This window comes from Polyodon spathula, chromosome 8 (genome assembly GCF_017654505.1).
Source record: "Polyodon spathula isolate WHYD16114869_AA chromosome 8, ASM1765450v1, whole genome shotgun sequence".
Classification (NCBI taxonomy): domain Eukaryota; kingdom Metazoa; phylum Chordata; class Actinopteri; order Acipenseriformes; family Polyodontidae; genus Polyodon; species Polyodon spathula.
This window is the reverse complement of record NC_054541.1, coordinates 4,073,163-4,094,878: the sequence shown is the minus strand read 5'-3', so window position 1 is coordinate 4,094,878 and position 21,716 is coordinate 4,073,163. Positions and strand designations below refer to the sequence as shown.

Genomic DNA, 21,716 nt, shown 5'->3' with positions numbered 1-21,716 from the left:
GAGCAATGTGCATGCATGTAAGCAATCTTTGAACTTGGCACATCGGAGACAACATTTAACCCCTGAGGAGATGCAGGGTTGCCGTAGGGGATTGCTACAGGTGAGTGTGTGCCAAAGGCAAGGTGTAGCGGAGCTGAGCCCTGTGATCCTTAGCTTATATTCTGAGTACTATGTAATTTAGTAATATTCTGAGGACAATAAACACACATAGATCAATATTTTATAACTGTAGACATCTATTTCGTGTAACTTTTTCCCTAATCCACAAAAGCAAAACTGTTGTTATAAAAGATTTTTCCTATAATTTTTTTTTTTTTTTTTTTTGAGAAATTTCTAGAAATTATACATTATCATTGGGGTATGTAAACTTTTGGCTACAACTGTATTTTAAAACCAATACACCTTTCAGAAATATCAAGTACTACACAGGCACACAAGAATTGATTTACACATAATTAAATTAAATCTAGTTGTCCTGTAACACTCAGATAATCTTTAACTACACTGAGATGAAACTAAAGCATACGCATTCACTGCTATTGAACGAAAAAACCTGAGACATGTTACGAATGTGCTTCACTGTTTATGACTTACTTGATTCTGCAATGAATAAAAAAGGAGGAATCCTATGTGCTGAAAATTGATTATACGACTCCAGAAAAACTACAATAAACTAATACACAACAGCTTTTCGGCATACTGACAATAACTCCTGCTTTCTTTTATATTAACATACCCATTGCTAAACCAAAGCTTTGATTTCAGTTTTAAAAATATCTAATTTTCTGTAGCCTACCACATTCACTTAAAAACAACCTTTTAAAAGCTTGTTTTCACGTTTGAATTACAGAACGTCCCTGGTCTGCACTGTTTCTATTGAATAACTTCACGGGTTAACTGAGGGCTTAAAATCAACTCTCCCTACACTGGACGAGCCTCAACACCTGTTCCACTGAAATCAGTTCAACATCTTCACTTTGAACCCTCTCTGAAGACACAACTCTAAAGTGTGCCATCCTCTAATGCTGGTCCCCAGGTATTAGATTCCCCAGTGCAAACAGGGGACTACAGACATGCAGACACACACACAGAGAAGAGGACTGCTTCGTTTTGTAACTTCAGAAGTGTTCAACTGCAGCTAACCAAAAGTAGGAAAATTAGATTTCAAAATACTGTGCTCCCCCTTTATCAAGCAGCATGATCGTGGCTCCCATTTGCCCCCCTTTATCAAGCAGCATGATCGTGGCTCCCATTTGCCCCCCTTTATCAAGCAGCATGATCGTGGCTCCCATTTGCCCCCCTTTATCAAGCAGCATGATCGTGGCTCCCCATATTTCTATTCCACTTGCCCTTCCATTCTCTTTATAAGGAAGAACACAAATAGCATGGTCCTTGCTATGGCTCCTGTCTATAGCACTGTGAAGGGGAAACACTATGAACAAAAGAATGGAATGGGTTCCTCTAAACAGGAAGTTAAAAAAAAAAAAAAAAAAAGCTACAAGTTTCCATTGCAGACAGCTGTAATGGAAATAACATACAAGTGTGCATATTCACAATTTGGCTTATGTTACAGAACTAGCCAATAAACACTAAGGTGCATTAAGAACCTATGGAGTTGTTTATTTGTAATATTAGTCTGGTGTTTCCCTTTTTTTTTTCATTATCACTAAAGTATTATTCATGTCTGACCAGAGGATGCGTATAGTTTATCCATACCTTCAAACACGCCATCGTAGATTCTTAGCTAATACTAAGATGGCAACATTTCAGCCACTGCCTTCATCAGTGAAAGAATTAGTTTGTCTACTAGCTTAGTTTCACCTAAGAATGCACTGACACTATTTGATTTTGTATCCTACTATAGAATAAAGTAAAACATACAAAAGTCACTGAACTTGATAGGAAGAATGGAAACGTAAAAAGATCATTTTTAAATAATTAAGGGAGGGGGGAACGGAAGACAAATGACTGATAACCATTATTAAAGCTAAAAAAAAAAATAAAATAACTCCTCACAATTTATAAATAAATGCACTTGCCAAAACACAGTACAGAAGCGAGGTTATGCAACTGTCCTCTTTGATAACACCACGTAATATCTGGATGATGAGATGGGGAGAGCAAGCTACCAGGTGGGGTTGTCCCAGCCGTCGCCTGCAGCGGGTTTGCTGCTCTTCTTGGGGGATTTGTTGCTCTTGCCATTCCCGGCACTCTCCCAGTTGTTATCCCAGACCTCCCAGCTCTCTCCGGTGCTGTGCTTGTTGTTAGACACGGTCTCCGAGCCCCCGTTGTCCCCGCTGTCAGAGCTCTTCTTCTCCGCTGCAGAGCTGATGTCTGCGCAGGTCTTGGAGGCGAAGCCGTCCCAGAAATCCGGGTCCGCAGCTGCGGTGTTGTTCTGGTAAATATCACCGGAGTTCTGATAGTTGTCTCCCAAACCATGCCTGGCAATGAGAAAAAAATAAATAAATACAAAGCGGCAGTCTGGAAATCACGTATCACTTTGTGTTCCTCTGAATGGCCATATTGAACCTGTAGCACGTTTGAATAAAGCCTAAGACTGACTCACAACCTGATTGGCTAATGGAGTCACAAAAACAGCCCCAGGCCAAGATCAACTGCCCTCTGATGTCACTCAGCAGTCAATAGTGAAAAAACACTATGCCTGCTGACATCATAAGCTTATTACATCATATATTTACTGTTTTTGGCTTGTAGTGGAAAACTATTGCCCTTGGGTTGAAAAAGCAACCTCCGGTGAGCAATAGAGCCCACTGTCTGCCACGCTTTCAACAATCAGGACACCTTTCCACTGTAAGCCTTAACTGCAGTCACTATTTATTAATTTGTTATTAATAACAAAGACTTCTCCAAAACAATATTAACACAAAACAATCATGGCAGTGATATACATCCCCCGACACGGCTGTTAATACAAAATTAGAATCATCTCATAAATCACAAATAATGACCCATTCCCACTGCCTAGCGCTCCGGCTACTGAGACACAAAACCTTCAAGTTTTGTATCTCGTACTCGATGTAGTCAAACTGGCTACAGAGGAAATGCGTCATCATGCAGCGAGGAGGTGCATGTAGAGAAGAAGCCGTCCAGAAATCACGTGGCTGTGGCTGACTTTCTTTCATACAGGTAAAGAAGGCATATGACATTTTCTTTATTTTTTTTCTTTAGGCGGAGCACTTTATTAAATTGAACAACGTTCATCTTGCTTCGGCACACAGGAAAAAAATCTGGTCACATTGCTTTTTTAAAAAAAATTTTATTCATGATAAAACACAATGACAAAAGCTGGTTATTTGTTTGGCAGTGCTCTCCTTCTTAACCAGATTGCTTTTTATTTTTAATAAGCCTATGTTTACGTGTATTTGTTAGCACTGGTTTCTTTAAAACACAATCCCACAATCCTCCAGTGACTTGGACCTACGTCAAGAATCCCTGAGGTTGGACAGGTTTGGAAAAAAAAGCACTGAAATGCTCTTCTGATTTCGGTGTGTAGCCATGGGCAGCTGAAGTCTGTAGCTCCAGACAGTGTAAACAAGGATACTGTCAATAGCTGACAAATGTCCTGTGCAAGTTTCATCACAATTGGGTAAGAGGTTCTTTAAAAAAAAAAAGTCACAAACAGAGATGCCTCACTTTTGTCTTTAGTTTTTAAATGTAATCATGGTATGGACTGAGATAATCAGCCCGCTTAGGAATCTCTGTTGGAGGAAGGTGCTCCATGCTAATTACTCTAGAGGCAACTTAAACATTGAAGGAAGGCAAATTCATTTATAAATGGCAATCACACAAGGAGCTGCCGATAGGCATCACTTTTATTGTATAAAATCATGTTGCAAATTGGACTGCTGAAGGCAGCCCCAGTGTGTTACTGGACTGAGATGCTTAGTTTAAACATTCAGTGAATAGCTAAACAGTAAGTGTTAGTTAGTTGTGGTAGTTGACTAATTCAAAGCACATATAGATTTGAATGTGAAGCTGGAGCTATGCTAAAAAATCAAAGCAGACTATTGAAAGTAAAGCAATTACCCATCATAGGAGTCCTCTGGTTTGCCTGAGAAGAAATTGGTCATATCCTTCCAGCCTTTAGTGCCAACGTCCTGGACCTTAAACAACACGAAGAGAGAAATCTCAACAGCATCACAGGGGCTCACACGTCTAATCAATGCTGTACATTTCAGTTGACAAACTGCAGGATGTTCACAAGTTCCCTAAGCATACGTACACCGAATCAGTCAAAGTGGATCTCTACCTTCCCCATTTTGTTTCATTTGAAATGGAATTTCATAGAAAAGTTATCATGGATGTTGTGCAGGATCTAAAGTGAAGTCTGATTGTCCATGCTGACTGTGATAAGCAATACCAGCAGACAAAACGTTGCAGCTAATGTCTGCAAGTATCATTTTCTTCACATGTGCAGGGGAACTTGAGATGCTCTAGGCAGATCATCCATAAAACTTTAAAAATCATGAAGATAAAACTATAAGAAGTTTACGCCATGTAGACCAAACGACTTCGTGAACATGCTACATAAGGACTTTAATGAACATGTATGTCAGTACCACACAAAGCCACATGTGTAAACTCAGAGTTGTCACAGTTAGATCTACTGGACATACAAGATGAAAGCAACCATTCAAAGTCCTTCTAACATCTGTACATATAAACTAGAGGTCAACTACTAATAATTACATTACTGTATAGCAGTATATTTGCCTACAATAGTAATAGATACTTACCACAATTTCAACATCCAGGGCAGAAAAATAATCAAGAAATACAACAATTAACACTTTTCAAAAGAAAAACATACACCATGTACCCTAGCCAGCCTCCACATCAAAGGTGGTAAACCTTTCAACTGGGCTTTTGGTGGGGTTTGGAGTACAGTAAGTGATGATACACTGCAACCTTTACTATTGCTCATATTTGCAATAAGACATCACATAAAAATATTCCTAAACGGCACTAAATCTTTAAGAGACCCACTCCTCTTCCCGGCTGGGTTTCTTTGAATACGGAGGCTGGCTCGGGGTGTGGAAATGGCTTGGTGTGGAAATGCCTCGTACCTTGTTAGCCAGCTGGCTGACACCACTCGTAACATCATCTAATATCTTGCCCTCTCTTACCTGGTCAAGTGAAACAGTTACTATTAGGTGAGCAAAAAAAGAATTATACAGGCACACAAATGTAATCGTTTCACACCATTACCAAAAAGACTAAAAGTGTAAGTGTGGCAGAGCACAGCTCTGCTCTTTAGAAATTGGCAGGGATGGGGTTAAATTCCCCTACCTGCCTGGGTTCATTGTGTTCAGGTGGCTGGGGTTGATTAGATGATTAGTTTAATTAACGATCAATCAGCGCCCAGCCACCTGACATAAAAGGAGGCCTCTGCTTCTCATTTAGGAGGAGGGAGCTGAGGAAGCAGGTTGGTGTTTGTGATTTTTGAATGTTTTGAATCCAGTGAAGGCATTGCCCAGCCTGGAAACCTTTATTTTTGTGAGTGTATTTTTGCTTTATTTGTGTTTAAATTGCTTTGTTTTGGCCCTTGTGCCCTTTCAGTTTTGTGTTTATTTATAATAAAATAGTTATTTTTTTGAACTACAAACTGTCTCTGGGCCTCAATACACTCACAAAAAATTCCAGGCTGGGCAAATTAATTAAACTAATCATCTAATCAACCCCAGCCACCTGAACACAATGAACCCAGGCAGGTAGGGGAATTTAACCCCATCCCTGCCAATTTCTAAAGAGCAGAGCTGTGCTCTGCCACAGTAAGTTACATTTCAGGTGCTTTTAAACTGCTCTTTAATAAAAGCAGTGCTTGCTTTTATTTTAATAAGTGTACCGCAGTCAATGTTTAATGGAAAACAGACATTTGTGGTGAGTTATTATTCTAGTACTTCAGAAAATATTCATACTGGGGGAAAAAAACATCTTTGGGACATTACTTAGCAGCAATCCAGTCAATCTGTAGATTTGTAAAGCAATTGGCTGAATGTGCTAGAATCAGCAAAGACATATGAGTATCAGCAAGTGAATCTGTCCCTGCTTGCTACTGTACTGCACTGACTGCAGCAGTGAGAATGCAGAAGTCTCACTTTGCCAGTCATTGCACAAGCAGTACAGTGCATCTCATCCCTAATGTACATTTAATTATCATGTAATAAAATATCCCCCAAAATCTGATTTATTACCACCCGACTAACTGCACAATTAGAAATGATTGGTAATTCAAAAGAAGCAATTGCCCGAGACAGTTAGCAGTTAGTTAGTGTTTTTTTTACAAACTGTAGTGGATGTGCATAATGAAATAAATTTAAAAAAAAAAAAAAAAACACTACAAAAATGACTACAAAAGATTTAGAAGTGCGTAGTTTTTCGAGATTTACGATTATACTGTAAATTTACAGTATAATCGTAAATCTCGAAAAACTACGCACTTCTAAATCTTTTGTAGTCATTTTTGTATTACTTTAGTATAAATACATGTTAATTTGGATTCATATGTTGTTTTTTTCTGACTTTATGTGAACGAAAAGACACACATTTGCCCGTTTTCTCATTGGAAATAGTGATATTTTGAAATATCACTGTCCTGGTCACAAAAGCAAAGTTTGTGGGGAATAATAGCCATTTTCTATATTTTTGAGGCATAAGCAATTAGGAAATAACACTTACTACCCAGGAAAAAAAAAAAAAAAAAATGTTACACTGTGTAATACCAGTACCCCAACCTTACCAGGTGATTAGTTACCATTGTATTTTCTAAACTTAGATCCACCTTTACCTTTTCATGTGTAGGTTTGATAACATTTTCATTAATTGTCTGACCTAACTCTGTCGCCTGGTCAGAATTAGAAAAAAAAAATAAGTCAGAATTGTATTCAAAATCGCAAGCAACATTTTTTATGTCAAGGCATTGCTCTGCAACAAAGCATCTAAGACAGAGGATTTATAGCAATTCAAAGCTTGACTTCCTAGCAAAGACAGCAACTGGGGAGTCTGCGTACATACACATCCATAGAACAGACAGGCACATAGATTCAGCTGTGCAAGACTTCAAAGCTCTATACACCGGCCACAGCTAAACTACTAAACGATGACTGGAAGCAGTTCTTTGACAGAAAAAGCAGTAGACTCTGGGAAAGCCGCATAACATTGTTCTTCGCAGGCCTGATTAAAAAAAAAAAAAGACATTGAGAAAGACTTTTCTTTCTTTTAGCATTTATATAATCTAGTACTATTGCAGGTTGAATAGTTATGGAAAGCCATCAATGCAGGTATTTTTAAGTCCCAGTTTTTTAAACATGATTGAAGATCCTGACACACTGCTAGTATAATACTGAACAGGTTCTTGATACAGTGCAAATCGATTCCTGGTACCACACCTATTCCTGTGCTGTAGGTCACATGACCATTTTCTTTAAGAAAGTTGATCAAATGTAAAATGTACCTACATGTAAAAGTGTGACAAACTGGCAGTCCCCAGTGCTAACGAAGGTCTTAAGGTTTCATCACAATCGGATAAGTGGATCTCTAGGCTGGGTGTGAAAGTGTGGGGCGCGCCTCCCTAGGGTCAGTAAGAGGGGCACAACTATGACTAAAGGGGCAGTTCTGTAAAAAAAAAAAAAAAAAAATTAAAAATTTATAAATAAAAAATAAAATAATATATATATATATATATATATATATATATATATATATATATATATATATATATATACAGAACTGCTTTTTTAATAACATACATAAATGACCTCTAATTAATCCAAGTTCTTCTTACCTTTCAAATGTGTTTCAAACTGAAGTGGCGCGTGTCTGTGAAACTGCAGTGAACAGAGCCGAAATGGGGGCTTCCATGTATGGACGACAAGCATAAAAATAAATAAATAAAAACAGCAGTACTATCTTAACAGGTGTTTTTTTTTTCCCTCCATTTAACCAAAAAAAGTACAGATTTAGCCAAAGACATACATTTTAAGCTAATTCTTAAGTTTTGAGATTTGTCCGTTTTCTTTTGGCACTGTCTGCAGAGGAGGCAGGGAAGGGGAGGGGCTGGATCTCGGAGTGTAAGGGCAGCTCTGCGGCATCAATGACAAATCAAACGCTTCAATGGGAAGGGGCCCGTTTGCATGGCAGCTTCAGAGTTAGCTGACAAAATGTTGTTGTTTTTTCTGGTAAAAAAACAGATTTATTTTTCCAGATTGAATTGCTGAATGATAATGTTTTTATAAACTGATTTTAAAATGTATACTAAGAAAAGAAGATTGATTTTACAAGACAAAATAACCTGCACTGATGGCCTCTAATCATATTCATTAGCAGGGAGTGCACCTTCATTCCTCCACCTTTTCTGTCTCCCAAGGTAAATGGTGTGAAGTTACAGGGTTCTATTTAGATATTGGCTTCCATTCAATATACTGGATTTTCAAACTACTGCAGTGACACAGAATGCCATCTAGAATGCAAAGTCAACCAGAACACAGTTACCTACAGGCAAGTCACATGTACTGGTGTTACAATGCAGCAGGGAGAGGGGAGGCAGTGTGCAGCACAGACTGTTAGTTAATAAGTAAAGTATTTAATATTCCCCCCCAGGATAAAGGGACATGACATTCAGTTTGAAGTGTTGTACTGCATTTAAGACATCCCAACAGACACTATGCTAGTTTTTCGATCCCAGAGCCAGGCTGCAAATAGACACATCAAAATTAATTTAACACCAAATCTTTTCAAGTACAAGTAAGTTGCATACAGGAAGAGAGAAGAAAAATTGTTTATTTGGTTTAGCTTTGTAACTGTAAATCTGGCTCTGGGAGTGTGACATATCGATAAAACAGAACAATGAGAAAATCTTCACTATAGCAACTTTAATCCTTATATATATATAGCCCTATGAAACAGCTCAAGAAAGCAGCAGTACTGTACAGCTACACTGCTGCTTGAAAGTATGTGAACCCTACATGGGGTGGTCTTTCTTTTCATATATTTTAGACAAAGAACCTTATAAATCCTTCATCTAAATCTAAATTTTTGATGAGGACAGCCTGAATAACACATACACACACACACACACACACACAAAAGAAGATCTATTCTCATTATTCATTTAACAAAACATGTTTATGTAACAGAAACTCAAAAATCCTTGTGCGCAGAAGCAAGTGAACCTTTTGATTCAATCACTTGTGGCACCTCCTGTAGCAGCGATGACTTCAACCAAGCATTTCCTATAGTTACTAATCAGTCTCTCACATCTTCCATGAGGAATTTTTGCCCATTCCTCCTTACAAAACTGCTGCAACTGCTTCACATTTGAGGGCTGTCTTGCATGATTAGCCCGCTTCAGGTCTTGCCACAACATTTCTATTCGGTTGTGGTCTGGACTTCGACTTGGCCAATCCAAAACACAAAATTTCTTCCTCTTAAGCCATTCTTTGGTAGATTTGCTAGAATGCTTAGGATCGTTGTCTTGCTGCAATACCCATTTACCTGACGTTCTCCTCCAGAATTTGGTATAGCTGTGAATTCATGGTTCCCTCAATGATGGCGAGTCGTTCAGGGCCAGAGGCAGAAAAGCAGCCCTAAACCATGACACACCCACCACCATGCTTGACAGTTGGGATAAGGTTATTTTGGTGGTGGGCATTGTTAGGTTTTCACCAAATGTGGCGTTTGTGGTTGTGCCCAAAAAGATCAATTTTAAAGAACATTCTTCCAGAAGTCTACAGGATCATCCAGGTGGTCTTTTAAGACGAGCAGCAATGTTCTTTTTGTAGAGCAAAGGTTTCCTCCTGGCTACCCTCCCATGAATACCACTGCCATTCCGTTTGCATCTTATTGTTGAGGTATGAACATTGACATCTGCTTCAGCAAGGGAGGCCTGCAGATCATTTGATGTGGTTCTGGGGTTCTTTTTGACCTCCTCTACCATTTCTTGTGTTGCTCTATGGGATAATTTTGAAGGACGTCCACATCTAGGTAGCCACCTGTTTTGCAATGGTTTTATAACCCTCTCCAGACTGATGAGCACTTACAACTCTCTTCCTGAGGTCCTCAGGAGGTCTCTTTACATCGTAGCATGGTGTGTATTACAGTGACCTGTACGGGTAAGACCAAACTGAAAAGGTTTCTTACCTTTATATAGGAAAGCGCCGCCCAAACTTTCTCCTGGAGATCTGCTCTTTGATTGGTTAACTTGGTACCCAATTATTTACCCACCTGATTATAGTTACCTTCTTGATTGAGCTAATGCAACTTGAGGTTCACTTATTTTTGCACATGCACTGATTCTTATTTACCTGTCTTTATTCTACTACATACATCATTACCTCTAAAAAACACATGGAATTTGTAAATATAAACCCTTTCTTTTAGTAAAGACTGGTTTTGATTAAACAAGGATTTCATAGTAAAAACTTTCTAGAATTACACTAGGGGTTCACAAACTTTCAAGCGCAAGTGTAACTGATTATCGGTAAAGTAAAACTACTCCTCTGTTGAGTTTGGACTCATGGGACACGACCTGGAGGTCTGCTTCACCTCTTCAAAGAGCACAGGCCTGAACTCAACCCCTCTCATTCATTCAGATCAGCTAACAGCAGATACAACAGAGCATGAAAAGAGAGACAGAGGGGGGTCTGTCAACAATTTTCAATGCATTATTGAAAAAATCTTTTGAAAACAAAACACTTCGACAAATAAGCTTTGGGACATGGCTTGACGTTAAAAAAACAAACAGGAGAACAAACGAGGCATGCACAGTGAGACACAGCTTCTTTACCGTCTCCAGAGGTGGCCTATAGCCCCCAAACTTAATCCACAAGAAAGGTTGCAGAAAGAGACAAAAGGAGCACATCAGCAGAAGAGCTACATGTAGAGGAAGCTGACTTGGGGTAAAACGGATTAGAACAAGAGATGCTGGCATTCCAGTGAGAAACATATCATGCCAAAACATCACTGCACAAGGACTTCATATGACATATTGTGAGGCGAGAGTGTATTAAATGGAATGTCCAGACAGTAATTTATGTGTACAGAAATAAAATAATTTATTTTTATTTTCTATACACAACAAAAAGGATTAAATAACAAACGAAAAACAAAATGGTGTGAGGGAAGGAGTGCAGGGGTGAAATCCAAAACAAACTGATGACTCGTCTTTAATTTGTCTTCGTGGTGACCATACATACAAAAAAAAGACAAAAGAAATGTTAGTATTTCAAAAAAAACCCGCTGCACAAAACCAGTATCTCCCTTCACCCGTGACTCCTCCTACTTTTACTTTCGGACCAACACCGAACACAGTAGTACGTTCCCTTTAGTATGTAATGTCCCGCCTCTGTAGTCAGTGGAACACCAATCCCCAACCGACACGTGTCCTTATCCTTCACTTGACTCCAGTGGCTGGAATTTACATACTCGTACTTCCGCCCCTCACCAAGGTGCCGCCCCTCAAAAAGATGACTTTTGCCATGGTCACGAGATCTTGGTAAGGGAAGTCCCGAGTTGGTTTGATGCCACCTACTGTCGGGAGGCTGAATCACAGACCGAAACCCCTTTGACTCATCACATATCCCACCCCTCAGAGTGGAGCCGAAGGAACACTCGGAAACCTCTAACCCTTCCCTTTTACCTCCCTCCCGGGAAAAAAAATCAGCATTTTGATGTAACTTACCCGCACGATACCTTATTTGAAAGGCGAAGGGTTGGAGCGCCAGGTACCACCGCGTAATCCTAGCGTTTGAATCCTTCATCGTGTCTAACCACTTTAAAGAAGCGTGATCTGTGATGAGTACAAAGGGTCGTCCCAGAAGATAGTATTTTAAAGATTCCACTGCCCATTTCACTGCCAGGCATTCTTTCTCCACTACCGAATACCTCTGTTCTCTGGGCAGTAACTTCCGACTGATGTATAGTATCGGGTGTTCTATACCATCTCTCTCCTGGGACAGAACCGCCCCCAGACCAGTCTGCGATGCATCTGTCTGCAGGACGAACTCTCGGCTGAAATCCGGGCTTATTAATGCTGGGGCCTGACTCAAATTAGTTTTAATAGATTCAAAGGCTGTCTGACACTCTGCACTCCACTTAATTTTATTTGGAGCGTTCTTTTTAGTGAGATCAGTGAGAGGGGCGGCTATAGTGGAAAAGTGTGGAATAAAGCGGCGGTAATAACCAGCCAACCCTAACAGTGATCTCACCTGGGTTTTCGTGGTAGGTACCGGTGAATCCAACAAAGCCTGGACTTTTGAAACCAACGGTTTCACTCTACCCTTACCCATTATGAAACCTAAATATTTAGTTTCTTCTTTTCCAATAGCGCACTTTGCCATGTTCGCTGTGAGCCCCGCCCTCCTCAGAGACTGTAAGACGGCTTCTAATCTAGTCAAATGTTCTCTCCAGGAAGAACTATAAATGACTACATCATCGATATACGCAGCTGCATACTCTCGATGAGGTTGTAAAACCCTGTCCATTAGTCTCTGAAAAGTAGCAGGCGCTCCATGAAGTCCGAACGGCATAGTACAAAATTGAAAAAGACCCTCTGGGGTTGAAAATGCCGTTTTCTCACGAGAGGCTTTCGTTAATGGAATTTGCCAATATCCTTTCGTCAGATCCAGAGTTGAAATAAACCGAGCTTGCCCCAGTTTGTCTAAGAGTTCATCTACTCGAGGCATGGGATATGCATCAAACTTGGAGATAGCATTCACCCTCCTAAAATCGATACATAATCGTAGTGACCCATCTGGCTTGTCTATTGGTACTATTGGGCTACACCACTCACTTCGGGAAGGTTCAATTACCCCAAGTTTCAACATACACTCCACCTCCCTTCGAACAGAATCTCTCCGACTCTCTGGAATGCGATACGGTCTCTGTCTAACTCTTAGACCTGGCGGAGTGATAATAGCATGTTCGATCAAATGCGTTCTTCCAGGCACGTTAGAAAACACATCACTGAACATTTTAATTAGATTGCTTACCTCTTCACGCTGATCAGGAGTTAATTGTTCCCCCATCGGGACCTCAATTGCTGACTCTGACTCAATTGAGGGTCCAAAATCCTCTCCCTCCTGTACAGGAGATATAAAATGGACTTCCCGTTCTTTCCACGGTTTCAGGAGATTAACATGATAAATTTGACTTTCTTTCCGACGCCCAGGCTGTCGGATCTCATAATTGACTTTACCAATTGCTCGAATAACCTGAAAGGGACCCTGCCATTTAGCAAACAACTTAGATTCCGATGAGGGCAACAATAACAACACTTTATCTCCAGGTCGAAAGTTCCGAATTCTTGCATTTTTATTGTAGCTTTGTTGCTGCTTCTGCTGTGCCGCTTTGAGATTGTCATGTGCCAATCGACCGACTAATTCTAAGCGATCGCGTAACTGCAACACGTATTTTACTACATTTTTAGACTCCTTTGACTGTTCTTCCCAGCCTTCTCTTATGAGATCCAAGATACCCCGCGGCTGCCGACCGTACAAGAGCTCAAACGGGGAAAACCCCGTTGAGGATTGTGGTACCTCGCGAACTGCAAAGAGCAAGTAGGGAAGCAGTTTAGCCCAATTGCGTTTTTCTTGATCTACAAAGCGGCGCAACATATTTTTCAAAGTCTGATTAAATCGTTCAACAAGCCCATCCGTTTGTGGATGAAAAACTGAGGTTCTAATTGAACGAATTTTCAATAATTTATATAGTTGCTGAATACAGTCTGACATAAAATTAGTGCCCTGATCAGTGAGAATTTCTTTCGGGATTCCCACCCTAGAGAATATTTTTACCAATTCATTCGCTACAGCTATTGCATTCATAGAGCGTAAGGGAACAGCTTCTGGATATCTCGTTGCGTAGTCCACTACTACTAAAATATACCGATATCCTGACTCTGTTCCCTCCAGAGGGCCTACTAAATCTACACCAATCCTTTCAAACGGTACCCCAATAATTGGAAGTGGAACCAGAGGTGCGGGGCGAACTGACTTAGGGGCAGCTAATTGACATTCAGGACACTCCGATACATACTTCCGCACAAGACCATAAACCCCAGGCCAAAAAAACCGGGCCAGAATTCGTTCCTGAGTCTTTTCAGTTCCCAAATGACCTGAAAATGGAATGTCATGCGCCAATCTCATGATTTCTGACTGAAAAGGCCTAGGAACCAATAACTGTTTTACGAGCTGTCCCGTCCCGGGAGCCCGGGTTATTCTATATAATAAGTGCCCAGATACAGAAAAATGCGGAAATACCACCGGTTGTCCTTCCTGCATATCCTTCCCCTCGATATATCTAACCCGTTTCCAAGCATACTGTAACGTGGGATCATTTTGTTGTTCATATCCCAAGTCAATATCTCGGTCCCAATGGTTAGGTACACAGAGAGGAGTGTCTTTTATTACATGACCTTCCACCTCAGTAACCTCGCAGCCCCGGTTACACTGAATACCTACTCCCTTTCCTTGCCGTTTCAACGATTGGTTTACTTTTGTGTCAGACCCCTCCCCTTGTCGTCTCAGAGTTCCCTCATATTTTTCCACCCGACGCTCTCTTTTTGTTTTTCTTGGGCGGATTTTAGGGTTAAACAGGTCGGATTGCAACGGAAAAATCTCGCCAATTGTTTTCTCCTGTTGCTTTAATTGTCCCCTGGTAGAAACTAAGACCATTTCCCGACCTAAAATACGATCAAAAAACGGCCAGTCTCTTCCCAGGAGAACAGGGTATGGTAAACATTGCGCTACAGCCACTTTAACGCAAGCTGAATAATCACCTACAATAAGTCTAACTTTAGTGGTGGGATAAACCCGAGTTTCTCCATGAATACAGGAGATAGCCACTTTACCCTGTGGCTCCCAGGCTACCCCATCCAAGAGAGCTTGCCGAATCAATGTTTGTGCACACCCAGAGTCCGCAAATGCGTAAGTACTCTTTCCCCCGACCTGTACTCTTAACTGATAAGGGCCCTCCCGACATTCCCCAGTGTTCCTACCTGTTACTGCTGACCAGGATCTTGTCGCCAGGTCCACCTTTATTACTGGACAATTCCTGGCAATGTGTCCAGGCTCATTACATTGGTAGCACACTTGGTTAGGAGGCATCAACGGAGTTAATCTGTCCTGCGAGTCCGCGACCGGCAGGTTAGGGGGATTCTCTCTCGCCCAGGATGGGGCTAACCTCGACCTCCATGGTCTGAAGGTCCGGTTACCCCCTCTGGGCTTCATTGGTTGGTTGGTCCGAGTTAGTTTAGGGGCAGGAGTGGGGTCTGACCCGGCACCTTCGTTTGCGTCTTCGTAGGCCTCCGCCAGGAGGAGGGCATCCTCGAGAGTGGTAGGTCTATTCCTCTTAATCCACTCTCGATTCCCTGGCGGTAGTATAGACGCAAACTGTTCTATAACTATTTTCTGCACCAGTTCTTGGGGTGTATGTTCTTCTGGCCGCAGCCACCGGGTGCACTGATCTAAAAGATATTGTCCCGCAACCCGGGGCCGCATCCCCTTGGACAGCTGGTATTCCCGAAAACGGCGCCGGTATGTTTCCTCCGTGATCCCGAGGCGTGAGAGAATGGCTTCTTTAACTTTAACATAGTCCCCTGCATTCGTGGCCGTCAGGGCTCGATACGCTGCCTGAGCTTCCCCTGTCAGGCAGGGTGCCAATTTCATGGCCCAGTGTTCCCTAGGCCACTCTGCAGCCTCTGCCACTCTCTCAAACGTAATCAAGAAAGCCTCGGGATCATCTTCCGAGGTCATCTTCTGAAGATTAGGCTGAGCTGCAAACATCCGGGCAACCGCTCTCTCTGATGTTGATATTGATAGTTTTTCTACCAGCTGTCCCAAGAACTGGGCGAGCTGTTCCAGGTGCCGTGTCTCTCTCTCCTCTCGCTTCTCCTCCTGCTCCCTAAACATTGTCAAAACTGTAGCTGGATCCATTTTCACTTCTGACACCACGTGTGAGGCGAGAGTGTATTAAATGGAATGTCCAGACAGTAATTTATGTGTACAGAAATAAAATAATTTATTTTTATTTTCTATACACAACAAAAAGGATTAAATAACAAACGAAAAACAAAATGGTGTGAGGGAAGGAGTGCAGGGGTGAAATCCAAAACAAACTGATGACTCGTCTTTAATTTGTCTTCGTGGTGATCATAAACAAAAAAAAGACAAAAGAAATGTTAGTATTTCAAAAAAACCCGCTGCACAAAACCAGTATCTCCCTTCACCCGTGACTCCTCCTACTTTTACTTTCGGACCAACACCGAACACAGTAGTACGTTCCCTTTAGTATGTAATGTCCCGCCTCTGTAGTCAGTGGAACACCAATCCCCAACCGACACGTGTCCTTATCCTTCACTTGACTCCAGTGGCTGGAAGTTACATACTCGTACTTCCGCCCCTCACCAAGGTGCCGCCCCTCAAAAGATGACTTTTGCCATGGTCACGAGATCTTGGTAAGGGAAGTCCCGAGTTGGTTTGATGCCACCTACTGTCGGGAGGCTGAATCACAGACCGAAACCCCTTTGACTCATCACACATATCTTCATCAATAAACTTTAAATACACAACTCAGGCACACATTAAATCACAAAGCGTCAACTGACCATTTAGAATGAACATGTTTTTTAGTTTAGATTAATAAAATAAAAGTTTGATATGCATAAAAATGGTTCTTGTCTCCTGCTGGCTATTTAAAAGTCTCACTTTTGTGAATATAAACCTGTATTTTATTGACCAAAAAATAATCTTTACATAACTCCTGAGTTAAAGCTTTGTGAATATGTTTCCTATGAAAGCACCAACAAGAAACTTATCAATCAAAAAACACAAACTATTGATTGATTTGATTACCCTATTGTAAACTGGGGGTGCAATACATCAACCACTTATTTTAAGGGGTAATCCGGGGCTATAAAATGCTCTTTGTGGGGGTGTATAAGTTAATCAAATCAACCCCTAAGTCAAGTAGATAGACATCTGGGCGAGTGCCTTCATCAGTCGACACATCTGTCTACTTGACTAAGGGCAATGAAAATCTAACACAGGGGGAAAAGAAAGTAAGTTACATTACCTTTTGAGTCGCCTGACTTGCAAGTTTTGTGGTCTGTGGGATAGATTTAAAAAAAAAAAAAATGTTCATGGAATCATTTAGGGTAAAACAAGTAAAAATACATGCGCCTCCCACCTTAAAATTAGATGCTAGTGTGACAACCTGACATATGCATTACCACCCAGGTACAATACAAAATGCACATTGTACAGAACAGTGTTTATAGAGGTGTTAATCACTCAGAGGGTTAAACATAAAAACCTTGTTGCTTGTAATACAGATACACTTTAATCTTTTGTAACCTTAAGGTAGTAATCTTTTTTTTTTTTCTATTTAAACCATCTAACTATGGGTTACAATATACTTTCTTAAGTTACACTATACTAAAATGCAAATATATGATCCTGTTATTGCCAAGAACTGCCCGCAGTGTTCCGCTAGCTGGACATCAATCTCTAAAGAATCCCACTGCCTCAAGCACTTCCCAGCACAGCGGAATGGACTTTGTCTCTAGCCTACAGTCAGTCGCTGAATTACAGTTCCACTGACACTAACATTTTTTTAAATAGACCAAGAGCATGCTCCAAGGCAGTGATACTCCATTTGGTTTCTTTTTAGCCATGAAAATACCTAGACATTTATAGGAGATAGGGAAACCTTACCCACATATCTCTGAACATCTAAAATCAAGAAACCTTTGCAAAACCAAATGACTTAACAGGTGTTCAGAAAACCATTTTGTTTTTCTTACTTGATCGTGTTTCAAAAGGTAGTCATTCAGGCTGACCTGTATTCTAGCTGATCGTGTTTTATAAATAGATACACAATATAACAACAAATACAGCTATGCCCTATAGAATGAAAACTGCAAAATAATGTTATGTTAACACATTGAATTACACACTGCTTCGTAGTTTTCCACAAACTTAACTTTTCAAAATCTAACATGAAACACTATTACTACTTTACAACTTTTGCGATATCATTTTGTAGCTTCTAGGATTACATGATGCAAAGCTTTTGGCAATAGCTGTACATATTTATTTATACAGTACATAAAAATAATGATAATTGTTAACTGCTTCTATGCAGCCAACATACTGTTATCTTACTTACATTTTCTTTTGCAGCTGTTGCAAATTTGCTTGCACCGACTGCAAAACTGCTCCAACCCTGTTGATAAATCGACATAGGATTTTGTTTTTTTGGCTTTGTTTTTTTTGTTTAAATGTAAAAAGGAATATTTTGGTAATAATGCTTTGAACAACATGTGGTAAAGAACATCCAAAGCTGGTTTCATCGCAGCGAGAGAAGAGCTTCTCTAGATAGTGTTACTCCTTCTTTAAAACGCAGGATTTTATAGTGTCAAAACTAGTCAGTACGGTTGGAGCTCCCATTTGCCTCAGAATGCATTTCCACAAGCCCATGTATTCCCAGAAGGAGGAACACAAAAAGCACAGCCTCTTAACTGCGGTTCCTGACCAGTGTTACAAAAGGGGTAGCTCTCTAAAACTGTAAAGTGTGACACATACTGATGCATATGTGCAGCAATACATCATTTAATGGAAACAGCATGTCAATAACATCCATTCCCCACCGCTGCTGTAAATTCAAAATCAGAGGTCTCAGGATGAAGAGAACGTTGATGAGCATGACATACATCAACAGTATGTACAGAACTGTGCAGAATAAATACAACATTTCATGACTTAGCCAGATATACGCAAAGATTACTCAGACACATGGACGAAAAGACAAGAGCACCCCCTTGTTAATGCCAAGTTTCATGACAACTGGATAAATGGTTCTCCAGATATATGCAATACATACGTATGATCGCCGCAGCAGACATTATTCATGACTTGTGTAACAATTTAAAAAAAAAGATGTATAGCATAATAATGAAAAGGAATGTATTACAGTGGCTCTCAAAAGTATTCAACCCCCCTTGGACTTGTCCACATTTTATTGTGTTACAACATGGAATCAAAATGGATTTAATTAGGAGTTTTTGCCACTGATCAACACAAAAAAGTCCATAATGTCAAAGTGAAAAATAAAATCTACAAATTGTTCTAAATTAATTACAAATACAAAACAGAAAATAATTGATTGCATAAGTATTCACCCCCTTGAGTTAATATTTGGTAGAGGCCCATTCTTCTTTGCAAAATTGCTCAAGCTCAGTCAAGTTAGATGGGGACCTTTGGTGAACAGCAATTTTCAACTCTTTCCACATATTCTCAATTGGATTGAGGTCCGGGCTTTGACTGGGCCACTCCAGGACATTGATCTTTTTGTTTTTAAGCCACTCCAGTGTGGCTTTGGCTGTATGTTTGAGCTCACTGTCCTGCTGGAAGATGAATCTTCTCCCCAGGTCTCTTGCAGACTTCAGCAGGTTTTCCTCCAGGATTTCTCTGTACTTTACTGCATCCATTTTGCCCTCTATCTTCACGAGATTTCCAGGCCCTGACGCAGAGAAGCATCCCCATAGCATAATGCTGCCACCACCATGCTTGTCAGGATAATGTGCAGTGTTAGGCTTGCGCCAAACTTTGCGCTTAGTGTTGAGGCCAAAAAGCTCTATTTTGGTCTCATCAGACCATAGAATCTTCTTCCACTTGGTCTCAGAGTCTCCCACATACCTTCTGGCAAACTCAGTCGAGATCTGATGTGTTTTTTTTTTTTCAACAATGGCTTTCTTTTTGCCACTCTCCCATAAAGGCCAGTTTTGTGAAGCACCCAGGCTATTGTTGCCATATGCAGTGTCTCCCAGCTCAGCCGTGGAAGACTGTAACTCCTTTAGAGTTGCCATAGGCCTCTTGGTGGCCTCCCTGACTAGTGCCCTTCTCACCCGGATACTCAGTTTCTGAGGACGGCCTGTTCTAGACAGATTCACAGTTGTGCCATATTCTCTCAATTTCTTAATAATGGACATTACTGTGCTCCGGGGGATATTCTGTGCCTTGGAAATGTTCTTATATCCTACCCCTGATTGGTGCATTTGAAGAACCTTATTCCAGATTTGCTTTGAATGTTCTTTCATCTTCATGATGTAGTTTTTGAGGAAATGTACCAACCAACTGTGGGACCTCCCAGAGACAGGTGTATTTAACTTGAAATCATGTGAAACACCTTAACTGCACACAAGTGGACTCCATTCAACTAATTATGTGACTTCTAAAGACAATTAGTTGCACCAGAGCTTATTTAGGTGTGTCATAGCAAAGGCAGTGAATACTTATGCAATTAATTATTTTCTATTTTCTATTTGTAATTAATTTAAACAATTTGTAGATTTTATTCACTTTGACATTATGGACTTTTTTTGATTCATTTTGATTCCATGTTGTAACACAATAAAATGTGGAAAAGTCCAAGGGGGTTAATACATTTGAGAGCTACTGCACATGTGTTGCTTTGCTTTGACAAGTTTAAAGTCAGACGACCATGTGCACAAACTGACAATCTGACATTACTTCAAATCAAATGTAAGTGGAAAAGGGGACTCTTGTTGATCAGGTTTGAATCACTCCAGGTTTTTATGGTAAGCTTAGTCACACACAAGCTTTTTCCCTCTATAATCCAGGTCATAGTAAGAGCTTGCATTGCACAAACTCATATGGATTCACCTCATCGTCTTTGTATTTTGGCAAGTTTTTTTTCTACTTTCCCTTACTTTTTGTAATATTTGCAATCATTCCAACAGCCATAACTCATTGATTTGAATTGATTTTAGTACAGCCTAAGAACTACCGTGGATTGTTTTGAAGTGCAGATATCCAGGTTGAAGAAACTATTCATTACAAATCACACTGCCTCATCCCGGTAATGTTATGTCCAGGACTTCAAATGGCATCCACTTAGTTTGAAACCCTCAGGTTTTCAGAAACCGAGCCTTTTCCATGTTTACAGCAGGTGTACTTGAGTAATAGACAAGTCACTCTATAGTGTTACAATAACACGACTGTTATACAATCTAATATAGTCTCAAGTCAGCGTTGTAATTGTTGGATAAGATGCACGGATTACTGACAGAATCTGCTTGCTTTGGCTTTTTATTTTAGGATCAAGGGTCATGGACGCCACTTGTAGCCATGGAAACATAATTACTGGACTGAGGAAAGACACTGGAATTTGAAGGAACAGTTCAAAGCACTTTCCCAGGTCATTAAACCAAATCAATCAATAAATAAAATCAATAAAACTCCTCCTGTCAAAATGTAATAGAACATAAGGAACGGTTTGTAAACAAGAAAAAAATTGATATATATATTATATATATATATATATATATATATATATATATATATATATATATATATATATATAATATAGTATGCAACATCGAGTGTCTGAAGGGTAAAGCATACCACACCAGAGATAGAAGACTATGTATGCATTAGAGATTGTCAACCATATGATCCATCATAAATATATCGTACCAGATGCACTTCTATATAACTGTGTGCATACTACCCCCAGAACACCATCAGAGAATCTGTGAGCACCTCTTCATTTGCTTACCGAGTATATAGATGACATGGCATTATTAAAAAAGTCATCTTCCTTCTTCTGTGGAGTGACAGTGTTTCCAAAACCAACATAGCGATTCTCCTCACCACCGCTGTGTCCCCTGCCACTGCGGA

At 40.3% G+C, this 21,716-nt stretch overlaps 1 protein-coding gene across 1 annotated transcript in view; it reads right to left on the bottom strand.

Annotated features, from left to right (window-relative positions):
* Positions 1-323: 323 nt before the first annotated feature.
* The window catches only part of LOC121320161 (ADP-ribosylation factor GTPase-activating protein 1-like), a 34,221-nt gene continuing 12,828 nt past the window's right edge, over positions 324-21,716 (bottom strand). Inside the window, exons 7-14 of the mRNA XM_041258419.1 lie at positions 21,595-21,709; positions 18,184-18,240; positions 17,089-17,121; positions 10,805-10,834; positions 6,809-6,865; positions 5,088-5,147; positions 4,048-4,124; positions 324-2,441 (exon numbers count right to left, since the gene is read on the bottom strand). Of these exons, the coding sequence (XP_041114353.1) occupies positions 2,126-2,441; positions 4,048-4,124; positions 5,088-5,147; positions 6,809-6,865; positions 10,805-10,834; positions 17,089-17,121; positions 18,184-18,240; positions 21,595-21,709 (745 nt within the window). The 3' untranslated portion in view covers positions 324-2,125. The remainder of the gene's footprint in view (positions 2,442-4,047; positions 4,125-5,087; positions 5,148-6,808; positions 6,866-10,804; positions 10,835-17,088; positions 17,122-18,183; positions 18,241-21,594; positions 21,710-21,716) is intronic.